This window comes from Otolemur garnettii, unplaced genomic scaffold, assembly GCF_000181295.1.
Source record: "Otolemur garnettii isolate 467f Iridium unplaced genomic scaffold, OtoGar3 scaffold00010, whole genome shotgun sequence".
Classification (NCBI taxonomy): domain Eukaryota; kingdom Metazoa; phylum Chordata; class Mammalia; order Primates; family Galagidae; genus Otolemur; species Otolemur garnettii.
Window position 1 is genome coordinate 14,786,147 of NW_003852405.1, and position 17,050 is coordinate 14,803,196.

The 17,050-nt window shown below is 37.7% G+C and overlaps 1 protein-coding gene across 1 annotated transcript in view; it reads right to left on the reverse strand.

Moving 5' to 3' along the window:
* The window catches only part of ABCD3 (ATP binding cassette subfamily D member 3), an 84,197-nt gene that overhangs the window by 35,796 nt on the left and 31,351 nt on the right, over window positions 1–17,050 (reverse strand). Inside the window, exons 2-4 of the mRNA XM_003784141.3 lie at window positions 16,087–16,123; window positions 9,967–10,065; window positions 4,968–5,056 (exon numbers count right to left, since the gene is read on the reverse strand). Of these exons, the coding sequence (XP_003784189.1) occupies window positions 4,968–5,056; window positions 9,967–10,065; window positions 16,087–16,123 (225 nt within the window). The remainder of the gene's footprint in view (window positions 1–4,967; window positions 5,057–9,966; window positions 10,066–16,086; window positions 16,124–17,050) is intronic.

Sequence of the window (17,050 nt, forward strand, 5' to 3'; positions counted from 1 at the left end):
AAAAAAAAAAAAAAAAGCCAGGTGTTGTGGTGGGCACCTATAGTCCCAGGTACTAGGGAAGTTGAGACAAGAGAATCGCTTGAACCCAAGAGTTTGAGGTTGCTGTGAGCTGTGACACCACAGCACTCTATTGAGGGTGACATAGTAAGACTTTGTCTCAAAAAACAAAAAAGGGGGGGGCGCAAAGGAGAAGTTTCCCCTTAGCATTTACATCATTACCAATGAAATTAACGCATCACCTGCATTTGACAATACATTTTTTCCAGGTTATTAAGTCTTGGATAAAATTAAAAATAGCATCTATTTAATTAGAAGAGTTAATATTATTCTTTTGGATTACAAAGTCTCAAATCATAAAAACTGAATGGAAAAAACTTTTAAAAAACTAATTTTCTCTTCTGTCTTGTTATTACACAGAGTTCTTTATATGTAATATGTGACTGATTCTATGCTGAGAACCCATGTGATGCTGTGCATAAGGGATGTAACCTGTATATTTTTGCCACAAAGCAGTTAACAATATCATAATCGGGAAGACTGAATTTTTATCAACAGATCTGGCCTGATTGCACATATACATCCAGGCTCCCCCTTACGAACAAACATCCTTCAAGAGAGACCAAACAATCAACAAGCCCTTAACTCCAGCTTCTAGCAAGTTTCCAAGGCCTCTACTTTTAAATATGAATTCACTGTCAGAAGTCACAAACTGTGTGAGTAAAACCTCTTACGTGAATGACAAAGACCAGAATAATAAACAAAAGACCTTGAAGAAAACAGAAATGATGAAAGAAGCTAAAAGAAATGCTTTAAAAAATGAATTAATAGCTTCAGAGATGATAAATTTCACATGCTTAAGAATGATTGCAATAAAATTAATATCCATATAAAAGATGGATCTCAGAAACAAAATTATAACAAAAATTCACTGGCTGGTGGCACTGGTAGCTCAGTGGGTAGGGCACCAGCCACATACACTGAGGCTGGCAGGTTCAAACCAGCCTGGGATAGCTAAAACAACAGCAACAACAAAGAAATAGCCAAGCGTGTGGTCGTAGCCTGTAGTCCCAGCTATTTGGGAGGCTGAGACAAGAGAATCTCTTAAGCCCTAGAGTTTCAGGTTGTTGTGAGCTGTGATGCCAGAGCACTCTAGCCAGGGTGACAGCTTGAGACTCTGTCTCCAAAAAGAATAAAAATAAATTCACTGGCTGATAAAGAAATTTTCTATAAAATAGAATAAAATATCAGAGATTAAAATAGAAGAGAGGGCCGGACACAGTGGCTCACACCTGTAATCCTAGCACTCTGGGAGGCTGAGGTGGGTGGATTGCCTGAGCTCATAGGATAGAGACCAGCCTGAGCCAGAGCAAGACCCCAGCTCTAAAAATAGCCAGGCATTGTGGCAGGCGCCTATAGTCCCAGCTACTTGGGAGGCCAAGGCACAAGAATTGCTGAAGCCCAAGAGTTTGAGGTTGTTGTGAGCTATAACGCCACAGCACTCTACCAAGGGTAGCAAAGTGAGACTCCATCTCAAGAAAAAAAAAAGAGGAGAAATTATAAGATAATCAATTTGGGGGGGCTCCAGCACTCAGCTAATAATAATTCTTTGAAAAATGAAGGAAGAATTTTTTAAAAACATGAGAAAATTTCCCAGAATGAAGAATGAGTTTCTAGACTGCAAAGAGCCCACTTAGTGCCCTTCAAAATGAATAAAAAAAAAATTCGTACCAGGCAGCACCTGTGGCTCAGTGAGTAGGGCACTGGCCCCATATACCGAAAGTAGCAGGTTCTACCTGGCCCCAGCCAAACTGCAACAAAAAACAGCCAGGCATTGTGGCAGGTACCTGTAGTCCCAGCTACTCAGGAGGCTGAGGCAAGAGAATTGCCTAAGCCCAAGAGCTGGAGGTTCCTGTGAGCTGTGATACCACAGCACTCTACTGAGGGTGACAAAGTAAGACTTCTTCTCTAAAGCAAACAAACAAAATTCATACCAACATTCCATGAAATTTTCAAGCACCAATAATATATCAACAATTTAAAAAAAAATAAGTTAGGGGGTGAGAAGAAGGAAGGAACAAATCTCAACTAAAAAAGACAATCAGATGGCGAGCAGTAGGCCTTAACACCCAACCTGCAGCTAGATGAGAGGTTTTTAACCTTTACTGCCATTAGAATCACCTGAGATATTTCAAAAAGTGATGACTGGATGGGCTCTCGCCTATAATCCCAGCACTCTGAGATTACTTGAAGCCAGGAGTTCAAGACTAGCCTGAGATCCCACAGAAAACAGCTGGGCATGGTGGTGGCACATGTAGTCCCAGCTACTTGGTGGTGGCACATGTAGTCCCAGCTACTTGGAAGAATGAGGCAGGAGGATCACTTGAGCCCAAGGAGTTTGAGGCTACAGTAAGCTATGATTATGCCACTGCACTCTAGCCCAGGCAACTGAGCAAGATGTCTCAAAAACAAAAATAAAAGCAAAAACAAAGAGTGATAACTAAGAGAACTGGAATCTCTAGGGGTGGGGCCTAGGCTTTAAGGGGTCTTAAAATTCTCCAGATGATTCCAATCATTCTGTAACCAAGGTGGAAAGCTACAAGACCAAAAGAAGTGATGCTCTCAAAATTCTGAAGGAGTGATGTCCAACTTCGATGAGAGAAAAAGAAAGACATTTTCAGATTTACAGGGTCTCAGAAATTATCTCCTTTGAATCCTTTCTCAAAGAAAAACTACATGTGCCAAAATGAGAAAGTAAGCTGAAGAGGAGGAAAACAAAGGATCCAGAAAATGAGGTGTTTAATTCAGGAGAAAAAGATGAAAGAAATTTCCAAAATAACAATAAAACCAAGTTCAAACATGTCTGCTATTCAGTGGGCTTTTACCACTCATGATAAAAGCAGGAAGACAAGAAAGTATAGACAAGAAATATAGAGTGAGGATGGCGAAAGAGATGGATAAAGTTGCCAGACTAGTTGGTGTGTCTGACCATATTACAATACTGAGAAGCTTTCATGGTACAGTCAAAAAAATTCAAGCTGACAGGCCTGTAGCTCAGCAGCTAGGGCACCTGCCACATACACGGGGGCTGGCAGGTTCAAATCCAACTGGGCCTGCCAAACAACAAAAACAACAACTACAACAAAAAAGTGGCCGGGTGTTATGGCGGGCACCATAGTCCCAGTTACTTGGGAGGCTGAGGCAAGAGAATCACTTAAGCCCAAGAATTTGAGGTTGCTGTAAGCTGTGATGCCACAGTACTCTACTGAGGGTGGCACAGTAAGACTCTGTCTCAAAGGAAAAAAGCTGATAAAGAGAAATAGATTAAAAAAAAAAATCTAAACTTGCAATATATGTTTGCCAGGAAAAATAAAAAGTTATATAGAAAAGAAACTACCAAATTATACACACGGCTCAGCTGCAAACAACAGTCAAAAATCACATAAACAGTAAATTTTGATTTAACAAAAAATGGTTCTCTGAGAAGATAACACATGGACATGAGTAAGAGTATTAAAAAGCTAATTCTCCCCTTCCAAAGTGGGGAATGAACGCAGACACTCTGATACTGGAAAACACGTCTACAAGCAGTAATACATGTAGGTACGCTTGCGGCATGGAAATGCGGGCATAAAGTCAGAGATGCAACAGGAGAGGGAAAAGAAAAGGACTGGCGCCAAGTCCTCTAGGAATATTTGACTTTAAGCTTCATTCACATACTACTTTTAAAACTATATGCATATATTACTTTGATTAAAATAAAAAGGCAAGGGACTGATATTTTAGGGAGACTTGTGCTGAATTACAGCCTACATCATTTACCCACAGTCAGAGGTATGTGTTTAAGGGCTTTCATCCTGTAGATAAACTTCTTTAATGTCCTAGAGAAATGAGTCAGAAAACATGGACAGAAGCACTCTTTCTTTCTACAGGTCCTCTAACAAGCCAACCAAGGATTTAAGAAAAAAATTATTTCAAAATTCTGGGGCATTTGAAAATTTTAACTATCGTCATTAAAAAAATTATATTAAATTTTTAAGAAATTTTCTGACAAAATACTGCATGCTAGGAAAGAGAATTATAAAATAAATAAATAAAACCACCTTTTTAACCTTGACATTCTTTATTATAAACTCTTTATTAACAGAAAAATGGTAAATGGATATGACTCAAGATATCTTAACTGTCATTTCTAAAGTTTTACATTCAAAATTATCAACTGCATTGATTAATACTATGTGTAGAAAGACTATAAAGAAAAAAAATAAAAGCACTAACTTCAGACACAAAAACATATGTCTAAGAATCTTTTCCCTTTCTAATAAACATGCTCCATGTGATTCTCTGAAATGCTTTGAGGCAAGGCACAGTGGCTCATGCCTAATCCTAGTACTCTGGGAGGTTGCAGCAGGAGGATTCCTTGAGCTCAGGAGTTGGAGACCAGCCTGAGCAAAAGGGAGACTCCATCTCTACTAAAAATAGAAATACTAGCCGGGCAGGTGTTGTGGCAGGCCCCTGCAGTCCCAGCTACTTCAAACCAGAGTATGAGGCTGCTGTGAGGTAGGCTATTGCCGCCCACACTCAAGCCTGGGGCAACAGAATGAGAGATACTGTCTCAAAAAAAAAAAAAAAAAAGAAAGAAAAGAAATGCTTTGAACTTGTGGCTTTTTTAAAAACCACCATTAAAGGACTTATTGTACTGCATTTCAATTTTCTGTCTACTGGTCTCTACCCCTCTATAAACTGTCAGTTCAGTAAGGCTTCATATAGTTTTTCCCATTCAGAGTTATAGAAATTCCTCTCATACTGCAGCACCCTGCCTTGCACATGGGAAACAATAAATGAACAAATATGTGATGTAAGCATCTTTTACCTAATTTAGAATCGATTTCTTGTTAATAAAGATAATGCTTAAACATGAGACAAATTAATACTTCATACATATAGGAGGAAAGTGAATGGAAAAGTACCTTTCAATGAGTGTCCCATTTTGAATCATCCAGACATCACAATACGTTCGAGACACCAGCATGACAGCAATAAGTATCAAGTAACCTGTCTAAAATAAACCAGGTATAGTAAATTAAATAAATGCATTTTAATAAATTAAAAGAAACTCCCTTAGTAAAGAATTTTGGTTTCCAAAGTCAAAGCTTATCTAGCTTAAGTATAGTTGGCTGACATTTTCCCTATGCTCAATTTTTAAAAATAGTTCAAAAGGAACTTAATAAGTATTGTAGAAATAGAAAGAGCCTTACAGATCATTTAACTTCTCTCATACCAAATTGAGAAATAAAGCCTAGGCAAGTAAAATGATGTGCTTTCCTGTAACTAGCCCAGGACAGAGGCTACCAATGCAACTCAGATCACCTGGATCACAGTGTACTGTGATTTCCTTATGTTTTTTTTTTTCCTTTCAGTTTTTGGCTGAGGCCAGGTTTGAACCTGCCACCTCCGGTGTATGGGGCCAGCACCCTACTCCTTTGAGCCACAGGCACCACCCCCTTATATACAATTTTAACAAACAAAAATGTTTAATGTACAACTTTAACAAACAAAAATGTCAGTCACTGCCAATATATTGTTAAACAACTAACAAATATTGAACTCTATAATTTTGTCTAAGTGGAATAAAGTGGTTTAATTTGTCAGAAAAAAATACTCTACTAGAACCCAACTTTCACAGGGCTTTTAGTTTAGTTATGAAGACAAGAATCATGTGTTAAAAAAAAAAAAAGACAGATAAATTCAGACAAGCATATTCGTGTCCCTTTGCGTGATCAGTGGTAGAAGACAAAGTTTGGAGTAGCAAAAGATGGTTATGGCATTAGAAATATATAAAAAAGACCAACTAAAACAAAGGTGAGAATAAGGATTAAAAGTGAAGCAACACAAAAGATTTAATGGAAAAAATAGGATTAAAACATACGAAATATGGTATTGCATATACAGCAGTTTCCCCAATGTAAAACTATTACAAGCTTCTAAGTAGAACAGAAAGCGATGCTGGAGAACGTTACTTAAGCAATGCTGTGTGCAAGATGGATTACGGATTACGAAGCAAGGCAGAGTTGAGAGGCTGGGTGACTGGCTAGAAGTCAGTTACCTCTCGGTGTGAGGTGAGAATCCTACTATCCCTGATCCCCACACACATATTCAAAGCTGACCTTAAACTTCTTAAACTGGAACAATAAGAGAAACTAAAGCCAGGGAAGAAGGCCTGCGGGGGTGGCAAGGCGTGGACGTTTGTTGGATAATGTGTTTAGTTCCAAAGTTACTGAAGGGATGACTGCAGCATCTATTATACAATTTTTGCGAAACTTTTTTTTTTAACAGCTTTTTAAAAGGTGAAGACACTAGACAGACAGCCCTTTATATGAAGGACAAGGCAGTGAATCATAAGCATAGAAGTAATAAATGAAAACCAGGCCAAATAAATCTGGAATTGAGCTATGACACTTAGTACTCCAGTATCTGCCAGAGTTGGCTAGCAAGGAAGACACCATCTTCTTACCCTTCCCCATCATCCCAAGGTTAGGTATTCCGCTGACAACACAAGAACCTACTGACTTTAATAAATGTCCTCTGTAGATGCCACTTCAAATGTAATGCTAACTTTTAATCCAGACATTAATATAATCTCAATCCTAAATTAATCACCGAGGTTTAAAAGTTAACAGAAGATTGTTTTTTCCCCTCATTTTATATTCTTGGCTTAATTTTTCTTTACAAGTACCAAGTTTACTTGTTTTGCTTCAGCAAATCTGGCAAACTTTGGTTATTGGCAGTTCTGAAATGCCCTTATCAAAGAATGTCCTTCGAATCACCACTATCCCCATTATTAATGTGTTCATGTAATATGCCAGACTAAAGCTCTGCAGTGATTCAGGCACCCCTCACCTTATATATAAACTTTTTATATGCTGTATTTTTTTTTTTTTTTTTTTTTTTGAGACAGAGTCTCACTTTATTGCCGTTGGTAGAGTGCTGTGGCGTGACACAGCTCACAGCAACCTCCAACTCCTGGGCTTAGGCGATTCTCCTTATCAGCCTCCCAAGTAGCTGGGACTACAGGCGCCCACCACAACACCTGGCTATTTTTTGTTGCAGTCTGGCCGGGGCCGGCACCCTACTCACTGAGCCACAGGCGCCACCCTATACGCTGTATTTTCATTTCTTTCTTTCATACATCAACTAATCACTTTCTCTCTACCATCTTCTCTGATTTCTATGAGAACTTTTCATTTTCTTCAACTGGGGTTAAACTTGAATTCTTGTGGTGGTGGTGGGGGAGACAAGAGTCTCACTATGTCGCCCTCCGTAGAGTACCCTGGCATCACAGCTCACAGTAACTTCAAACGTTTGGGCTTAAGCAATTCTCTCGCCTCAGCCTCCCAAGTAGCTGGGACCACAGGTACCTGACACATGCCTAGCTATTTCTGTTACAGTTGTCATAGTTGTTTAACTGGCCAGGGCTGGGTTTGAACCTGCCAGCCTTGGTGTATACGACTAGCGCTGTAACCACTGTGCTACGGGCGCCAAGCCTAAACTTGAATTTTTATATCCCTCCAAGATGGTTCAATAAAATGGCTCAGAGGCACAGCTAAACTGGGGGCCAAGGAAGCCCTTTCTGACTCCCTAAGACCTAACCAATGTCTCACATCTATTTTACATTGAACCCTTGTAACTGTTAAAATGAGCATTAAGCCGTTAACTGATTAGGGGGTAATAGATGAATCTTTCCAGAGACAGCTTGTATTTTAAAAAAAGGATTCTTCAAGAGCCATGGAGCCCTGGAGCGGTCAGTGCTAGGTCTCCATGGCGACCGGATGTGGTCGGATGTTGCAGCAGCACTTGCCTGGCCTCCAGCCTCTGGGCTGGCTTCTCCGGGGCAAGGGAGCACAGGCCGGCTGTGGGGTGTGCCGGGGCCAAAGAGGATTAAAAAGAATTTAAAAAAAAAAAAAAAAAAAGGATTCTTCAAAGCCAAGTAGGTCGTACAAATGAAATAACAATCAATTATACCTAAAAAGTTATGGCTCGGCACCTGGGGCTCAAGCGGCTAAGGCGCCAGCCACATACACCTAAGGTGGTGGGTTTGAATCCAGCCCGGGCCCGCCAAACAACAATAATGGCTGCAACCAAAAAATAGCCGGGCTTTGTGGCGGGCGCCTGTGGTCCCAGCTACTTGGGAGGCAGAGGCAGGAGACTCGCTTGAGCCCAGGAATTGGAGGTTACTGTGAGCAGTGAAGCCATGGCACTCTACCCAGGGCAACAACTTGAGGCTCTGTCTCAAAAAAAAAAAAAAAAAGAGTTACAGGAATGCTTTACAAAGAACATATGAGAATTAAGATTTTTTTTAAGAAAACATTTGTTTTTGTTGGGGGGAGGGATAAGATGTCACAGACACGATGTCAACAAATAAAAGCGTAAAAGCATAGGGCTTGATCATAAAACAGTAAAGAATCTTCTAAACAGATGATATTAAAAGGTCTGGTCATGTGTGGTGGCTCCTGTCTGTAATCTTAGCACTCTGGGAGGCCCAGGTGGGTGGACTGCTTAAGCTCAGGAGTTAAAAGACCAGTCTGAGCAAGAATGAGACCTTCCCTGTCTCTAAAAATAGCCGAGAACTGTGGCAGGTGCCTGTAGTCTCAGCTACATGGGCAGCTGAGGCAAGAGGATTGGTCAAGCCCAAGAGTGTGAAGTTACTATGAGCTATGATGCTACAGCACTCTACTGAGGGCAACTAAGTGAGAGACTGTCTCAAAAAATAAATAAAATAAAATAAAAGGTCTGACTGATAAGAAAAAGGAAGTCAAATGTTTTCATCAGGATTTTAGAAAGAAGACTAGTTGGAAAAGAAGCAGCAAAAAGATTATTAAGAGATTATAATATAATAATCCAGCTGAAATACAGCTAGAACAGCAAGAACGTAAAAAGAGAAACTAATGCATGAGAAACCAAGGATAGTTGGTTTAAAATACAAAGAAACGAGATCTTAAAAGTGAGTGTGATCCAAATTTTACCAAAATGTGTGCTCACATACAAGAAAACTATGCACCAAAATGAGTAACAGACTGATAGGTACCCAAAAGAAAGAGAGAAAGGCTAGCTGCTTTCCAAGAGACATATGTTACCTCTCCCTAATTATGAAAAAAACATTATTGTTTTAGTTTCTTAAGGGCAGAATCGGTAAGACCTGATGCCAAGGGGAGGGAAAGAGAGCGAGTCCAGCACAGGGGGCAGCGGAAGTTCTCTTTTGGAACATCTTATCTATTCTTGCTACTACTACGTTATAAGGCTAATGCTTTTTAAGATCTGAACAACGGGAAACATTATGTCTTAAGATAACTTTGGTAAAAAATATTTTAAAGAGATTCTGAAAGTAAGACTACTAAATGGATACTAAATATCCAGGTAAGAACAGAAAAAATCAGCAGCGCCCAGAGACTAAACGGTGAGGCAGGAAGAGGTGGAGCAGTCCACTGATGACAGTTCTAGTTACAGAACGGGAGAAGGCTAAGGAGATCAGGGATGGAGAGCACAGCATTAGTGTATCATTAAAAATGTTGATCAAAAATAAAATAAACAAAATCTAGATAAAATGGCAAAGGAAAGAATAAGATATTATTCCTACAACCAGCTCACCTCCTGACAACATGCAAATTCAGGTATCATTTCGGGTATATTAGAAACATTTAATCAAGTATCAAGCAGCAACCTTCAAACATATTCCACAACAAGGTGATTTTGTTAACATCTCAGTATCATAAAAATGTTTATCTTTTTAAATTTAATCTTGTTGTTATTGACAATATTAAACTATAATAAAGAGATACCGTCTTGGGTTAACTACACCACAGTATTCTAATTTCCACGTAAAAGAAAATGAAATAATACTTCATAATCAAGATCTCACATAACCCCGTAAGTTCAACACTTAACGTAACATTATAATTTCGTAAGACTTACCTCTTTACAAAATGTCCTAGGAACCATGATTTTCAGAATCTGTGTGAGCCTTGATAAAAACACTTTGTCCACCACAGCTCTTTCTCTTTTCCCTTCTTTCTACATTAAAAAAGAAAAAAACCTCATTAAAAATGCTGTAACAACTGTACAATAAAATTTAAGAGTCATGTTTCATATAAGTCAGTACAAACAACTAGGAGGACAGACACTCAATTCAGAGCTTTGTGCTGCCCCTCATATTCAAATATGCTTCCAAAAAACTATGCTATCTAAAAACTGGATAAGGAAGTGAGACGTTCCAGAGCCACGTGACTATCTAGGAGAAGAAGATGGCAAGCAGAAGAAACAGTAACTGCAAAACCCCAAGGTGAAACCCACTCTCAGGGTGCTAGAGGAACAATCAAACGGCCAATTCGCTGGGGCTGTAAACAGAGGACAGGAGCAGATAAGGTCAGCTAAGAAATGATCAGGGACTTATTAAATTTTTTACTATCCACTTCCTGATTAACAGCACACTTAAAAAAATTTTTTTTGAGCAGGATTTTCCTTGGTATCAACTATAAATATGCAAATATGTCACTCTCTTTTCCTCATAAAATTCAAAGCCAAGGTTCCTTCACTCATGCAGTTCACTTTCTAGCAGGAGAAACACTAAAGTACACCAATAAATTACAGATAGATTAGGCAGGGCCACGAGGAACAAAACGAAGGGTTCAGACGGGACAGTCAAAAAGGTTTCCTGACATTTAAACTAGGACATAAATAAAGTGAATCACCAGATGCTTATGAGCCTGGGGGCTGGGGGTGGGGTGGAGGACAGGGGAGTGACAGGTGAGTGAGCATAAGTAACAAAAGGCACAAAAACAAAATTTCAGTGTTGGAAATAAAACTGGTGTGTAAACTTTACAGCAAGAGGACAGTAATTGTTAAAGTAAAGGGAACAAGAATGAGAGAAGCTAAAAAGGTAGGCGTGGCCTGTGCCGACCTTGATGCCATAGTAAGGATTAAGAGTTTGTTAGCCTAACAACCATTACCATTTGATTTTTACTTGTCATTTAGGGCATTTTATTTAACTTTGTAGCAATGTATACGTGATAGTATTTCCAGGCCTGATAAATATCTCATTTGCTTTTTCTTGGAACATAGTAATAAATTGCTTCTTAAATAGGGCCCTTAAAAAAAAAAAGTTTGTCAGCATAGAGCAGTGATTTCCAACACTGGTATGACATGAGAGGATCTTAGATGTGCCCCCCCCCCCAAACCATTAAATTGTTTTTGAAAGAAGTTCAAAACACATTAAGTATACTCATTTTTTACTGTTTTTTTTTTTTTAAGGTGCTCCAGAAGTTTAACTACAGGTTCAAATGTGCTGTGAGATAAAAAAGGTTGAAAAACACTGGTGTAGAGGGATTTAAAATAGTCTTATCTCCCACAGAGATTTCTTTTCACTTTCACTGGATCCATGAAAATGCAAATACAAGATCCTTTGCAAAGATAAGGAAGTGACATGAACAGCCTATAGCAAAGGCTATTTGCTTTACTATCCTTGGACTGTTGGGGAGAACAGGCAGAAGAAACTCCTTGGAAAAGGCAAGAAACTCCAGAAAAGCTCTATCTCCTAATAAACCCCTTCTCCCAACTCCCACAATCACAGCCCACTTATCTGGTTTACTACTACCCAGTATGCTCTTCACAAACAAAAACGTTAAGCACAGTAATTCAATAGATAGACTATAAGCATGCTTTAATTAAATTAATATCTAACTTGGATTTTAAATGAATAATTTGAGTACTGAATTAGAATAATGTCGTCTTTGTGTCAGACATTGTGCCAAGTGCTTTACAGAGAATTGTAATAAATAAGCACTGAACATAGTACAGAATTATACTAAGAAAGGACATTTGAAGACACTGTGTTTACTGGGTTACAGTAAAACACTACGATAAAACTAGATAAGAATCTCCCTCCACTGTAACTGTTGGAACAAAGACTCAGGATCTCAGGTTTTTCAGAGAAATCTGCAACTCTCATCCTGCTGTGTAGTACAGGCTCAGTAAGTCTACTTCATTCGCATTTGCATGCATTCATGAATTCAAAATTTATTCAATCCAATGCACCATTCCAAAAAAATAAAAAATAAATAAGTAGCTGAGCAGCTAACTGGCATATATTTCCTCCTCTTCATCCTCTTCTGTTTCTGTTGTCACTGTTCCTACTGTGAAGCTGTCTAAGAGCTGACTGGATTTTCATTACTTTTCAATTCATAAAGGAAACCATATACTTCTAAAACTCATCAGTGTTTTCTGCAAAGAACCAGCTGGAGTGAAGAACTGGCTCAGAAAGGCCAGATTCAGAGAGGTGATGTTAAGATGCTCTACCCCTTCTGACACACAACAAAATTCATACCTGAAACCAATCTCAACAAGAATATCTGCAGAGATAGTAGGTTTCATGATGTTACTAAGAATTCATTTTAAATTTACAATTGACTTTCATCACCTCTAAACTTCCCAGTTTAAAAAAATATAAAAATATTTTGATAATTTAAGTATAACAAGAAAATTACAGAAGTAGCAAACAAATCATTAAAGATCATTTAAGAAGTTAAGTAACGCAACCGGGAAAGAAATGAACCCCCAATTGAGGAGATAACAAAGTATAGTAAGAAGTTCCTACTGATACGTGAATCAGCTTAGGCAAAGTGAAAAAGACAGATGTTTGGAATAGAAATAGCAGGTAAAAGAAAAGCCCATATGGTGCTGACTAGAATCTAAGTCTACATGGCTGGGGAAAGTGTAGATTGCTACAACTATTACGTATCAGCTATCAAAATGTAAGACATCTACTGACCATAAAATATAAAATAATCCAGCAAATTTACTTTGAGGAACTTATCCTTACACCTGCACGTATGCTTTGTTACACAAACGAAAAAAGCATTGCCCTCTGTGTATAACAGCACGAAAATAAAAACGACCTAAACATGCATCTTACTACATAAATCACAGCAAAATTACCCAATGAAAACTCTATACAATTGTGAGAAAGGAAGCAGCTCACATTCAGACTACGATAATACAGTAGCTAAACTGACTAGTTCTATAGCTATCAGCATGGGTAAAGAAACTGCCAGTGAAAAATAATGACTCGTGTGATTCATTTTATAAGTAGATTTATAATACTTTTGAATATGTAAAATAATTCTACCTATATCGTTTACAGATATATACAAACAACCCCTCAAAAACATAAAAATAGGGGCTGGAAGCAGTGCTTCACACCTGTAACCCTAAGTACTCTGGGAAGTGGGAGGATCACTTGAGCTCAGGAGTTCCAGACCAGCCTGAGCAAGAGCAAAACCCCTTAGCCAGCCATGGTGGTGTGCACCTTAGTCCCAGTGACTTGAGCAGCTCAGGCAGGAGGACTGCTTGAACCCAGGAGTCTAAGGTTACAGTGGGGTATGATGATGCCACTGCACTCTAGCCAGGACAACAGAATGACTCAAAAAAAAAAAAATTTTTTTTAAATGCATAGAAATGTTAAATACCAAACCCAGCACAGTGTCTACCTTCGTACATTTTGAATCTTATACCATATGTATTCTTTCAAAATTAAATAAATATTTTAAAATCAACTATTTCATTATACTATTTTCTCTCTAATTAAATAATTTTCTTCTCCAAATTTTATGTCTTAAGAAAACTGTCTCATCGCACCTCCATCACAAAGATTATGATTATAAAAAATTTCAACAAAAAGTGGTGCCTTTTATAATTTCTCTCATAATTAATGTATTCAATGTAGAAAAACTAGAAAATTAAAATGAGCAAAAATAAGAAAACTAAACCCACCAATTTGGGGACATTACTATATTTCATTTTAGCATATATATGTATATAATGCATACACGTGTAAATTTTACAAATGTGGTGTCAGCATGCACCTTATATACCTTCTGTTGCCAATCATATCATCTAACTTAAATTCATCTTGCTCACACTACACAACTAGCAAGTAAGTATATACTAAAACAGAATTGGACAGAAAAATAGGAAGGAGGAATAAAAAAATGAAAGAAATGAATCCACTTATCCTAGAACTTGCAGATAGTACATATAACTAAGATAAATAAGATTTTATTATTCAAATAAAACTTAGGTATGAAATATCATAGAGATGGAATTGTGCCAGAAAACTGGACATAAGCATATCTGATCCCATTTTTCAAAGACTGTTCTGATGTCAGTGTCCACTAATGTAGAGGGCTTGGAAAGACTGAAGAGACACTAATCACTAGAAGCCAGCATGAGTTTACTAAAAATAAGTCGTGTTAAACTAGTCTAATTTCTTCCTTGTTAAGGATACTACACCAGTGTAACAGCTCACAGGTAGAATGTAAGTTCCATAAGGGTAGGGACTTACTTGTGTAACTGTCATATATCTAGAGACAAGAACAATGCTGGGCACATGTGAGGAGCTCAAGAAATATCTGTTGAAAGATTGACTTATTAAATGAATCGAGAAATTAATCAAGAAATCTGACATTTCTTACAAAATTATTGTGGCCTTAAATGGAAAAATAAGAACCAGATTTTGCTATAGCTGGATGCAGTCACAGATAAACAGACAGTAACAGAAACAAAAGATTAAGAGATATCACAGATTAATCTCTCTGGTCCTTACCTACTCAATGCTATTAGCAATTTTGAAAAGAGAGAGAAGGTAATTAAATTTGTATATAACACTTCCTATTTAAAATACTAGATTTGAATTGTATCCAAAATTACACTAATAGTACAGATAGTGAATTAAACCCATTAAGTTAACATTGATAGGGATAAATTAATGTTTACTTAAAAGACATTGACAGAATTGCTATATGATCCAGCAATTCTGCTCCTAGGTGAGTAGGCAGATATACACACACACCACACACACACACATATATATATAGATATACATATGTATGTATAGATATACATGTATCTCTATATATGTATATAGATATGTAAAGAGAAATAAAAATATGTGACCACAAATGTGGTATATCTATCCAACCGGATACTATTCAGCAATAATGACCAGTGGAATATTGATACAGCAACAACATGATGAACTTTAAAATCATTGTGCCAAGTAAAAGAATCAAGGCATAAAAGCCCACATACTGCATGGTTCCATTAATATGAAATGTCCATAACAGGCAAATCAAGAGAGACAGAAGTTAAACCAGTAGCTGCCAGGGTTGGAAGAAGAGTGATTCTTGATGGTTACGAGATAGGAGGAGGAGGGAATGATGACAATTTTCTAAAATTAGTTATGTGCTGTGCATATACTAATAACCACTGACTTATACACTGAAAATAATAAATGTTATAATATGAATTTTATCTTAATAAAGCTATTATTAAAGAAATAAATAAATTGGCCGATAAATATAAGATGTAGGGGATCTGTCAACAGACCTATTCATCAGAAAGACATCTAAAAATTATAATTTACCATAAACTCCACTTAATGTAAAAAACAGTTATAGCTAAAAAAGTAAAAGCAACCTTAGGCTAAATTTTAGCAATATGGTCTTCATAGCAAGGAATATAATAATGTTGGTATTTTCCATGCTAGTCAGACTACATCTGTACAACTATATTTTATTCTAAGCACAATGTCTACAGAAAACTAGGATAGGTCCCAAGAATATATACAGAATTGAAAAAGGATGAGAAACCAAGTCACACGAGAAACATGTGAAGAAATGAAGCTGGCTTAGCAAAGAAAAGATACAACTACCTTCAAATATATTAGGGTCTACTACAGAAGACAAATTTGTCCTATGCTGCTACAAAAGGGATAATGGAGTCAATAACCAAAAGTCAGTCTCATCCGCCGCACTAATGGTGGGGCACCTTCCATCACACAAACAGCAAATACTACAAGGCACCTGTCAGGATTCCTATTTCAGAAAGAATTCCCATAACATGCAGCAGATTAGAGATGACATTTTTAAGTTTTCTTTGAATTATAACATTCTATAATTTTATCCTCATTTAAAATTATACAGCAAAGTAAACAAAATAAAATGCATAAAATCCCGAAGAGTAGGTGACTTAAAATTTTACCTCATTGTTCTGTAATGGTGGTTTTCCACTTTTCTTACTGCAGAAGGAAAAAAGAGAGAGAGCTTTACTTTACTTGCAAAGCATTATTATCATTGTAATTATTTTAAGATGTCAAAAAATATATACCAAATCCTCCAAATGGGTTTCGTCTTTTTCATATTATGATCTAGAACATGTTAAATAGTAACAGTCCAGCTGCCTCTAACTAAACATTATTTACAGAAAGTGCTCAATAAATGTTACTACATTTATTACTAAGTGCTTGATAAATGTTACTAAATTATGTAACAGGCTGTGTCTGGTAATTTTCATACACACATGTGGATAAATGCACACACACAAGTATAACTCTACTTCTCCATCTTTGAATCAAAGCTTTGCCATGTGAACGGCTTTGGCCAAAGAGATGTTAGCAAACCGATATAAACAGAGGCTTGAAAAATGTTTGTACGTTGGACCCTTTCTCTTACCACTGGCAATCCCAGGTGACTCTCCTAAAGGATGAGAGAACGTCTATCATTCCTATATTACAAATGAGGAAACTGGCCTGGGAAAAAAGTAGCATGCCCCAGGTTCATACTCTACTACCAATCTAGGCTACTTCTCTGAACAGTATAATTAACCACACTTAGATCCATTTTATAATACGTTACCATGGCACCCTCTGATTTTACATTAGATTGACCACATTTTTAATGCCTTGATTCATGTGTATTTTCTTCTAGTAAACTAGTTTTTTGAGATCAGAAACTACTGCAGGTTGGTTTCTCCAAAGTTCAGGAGACATGGCATTTGGGGTATAAAATGTTCACTATGGATCAACACCCATGGATGGAGGGCAGCAAAAGCAAATCTGTGTAGAACTTAAACTGGGGGGCTCGGCGCCTATAGCTCAACCGGCTAAGGCGCCAGCCACGTACACCTAAGGTGGCGGGTTCGAATCCCCAGCCCGGACCCGCCAAAC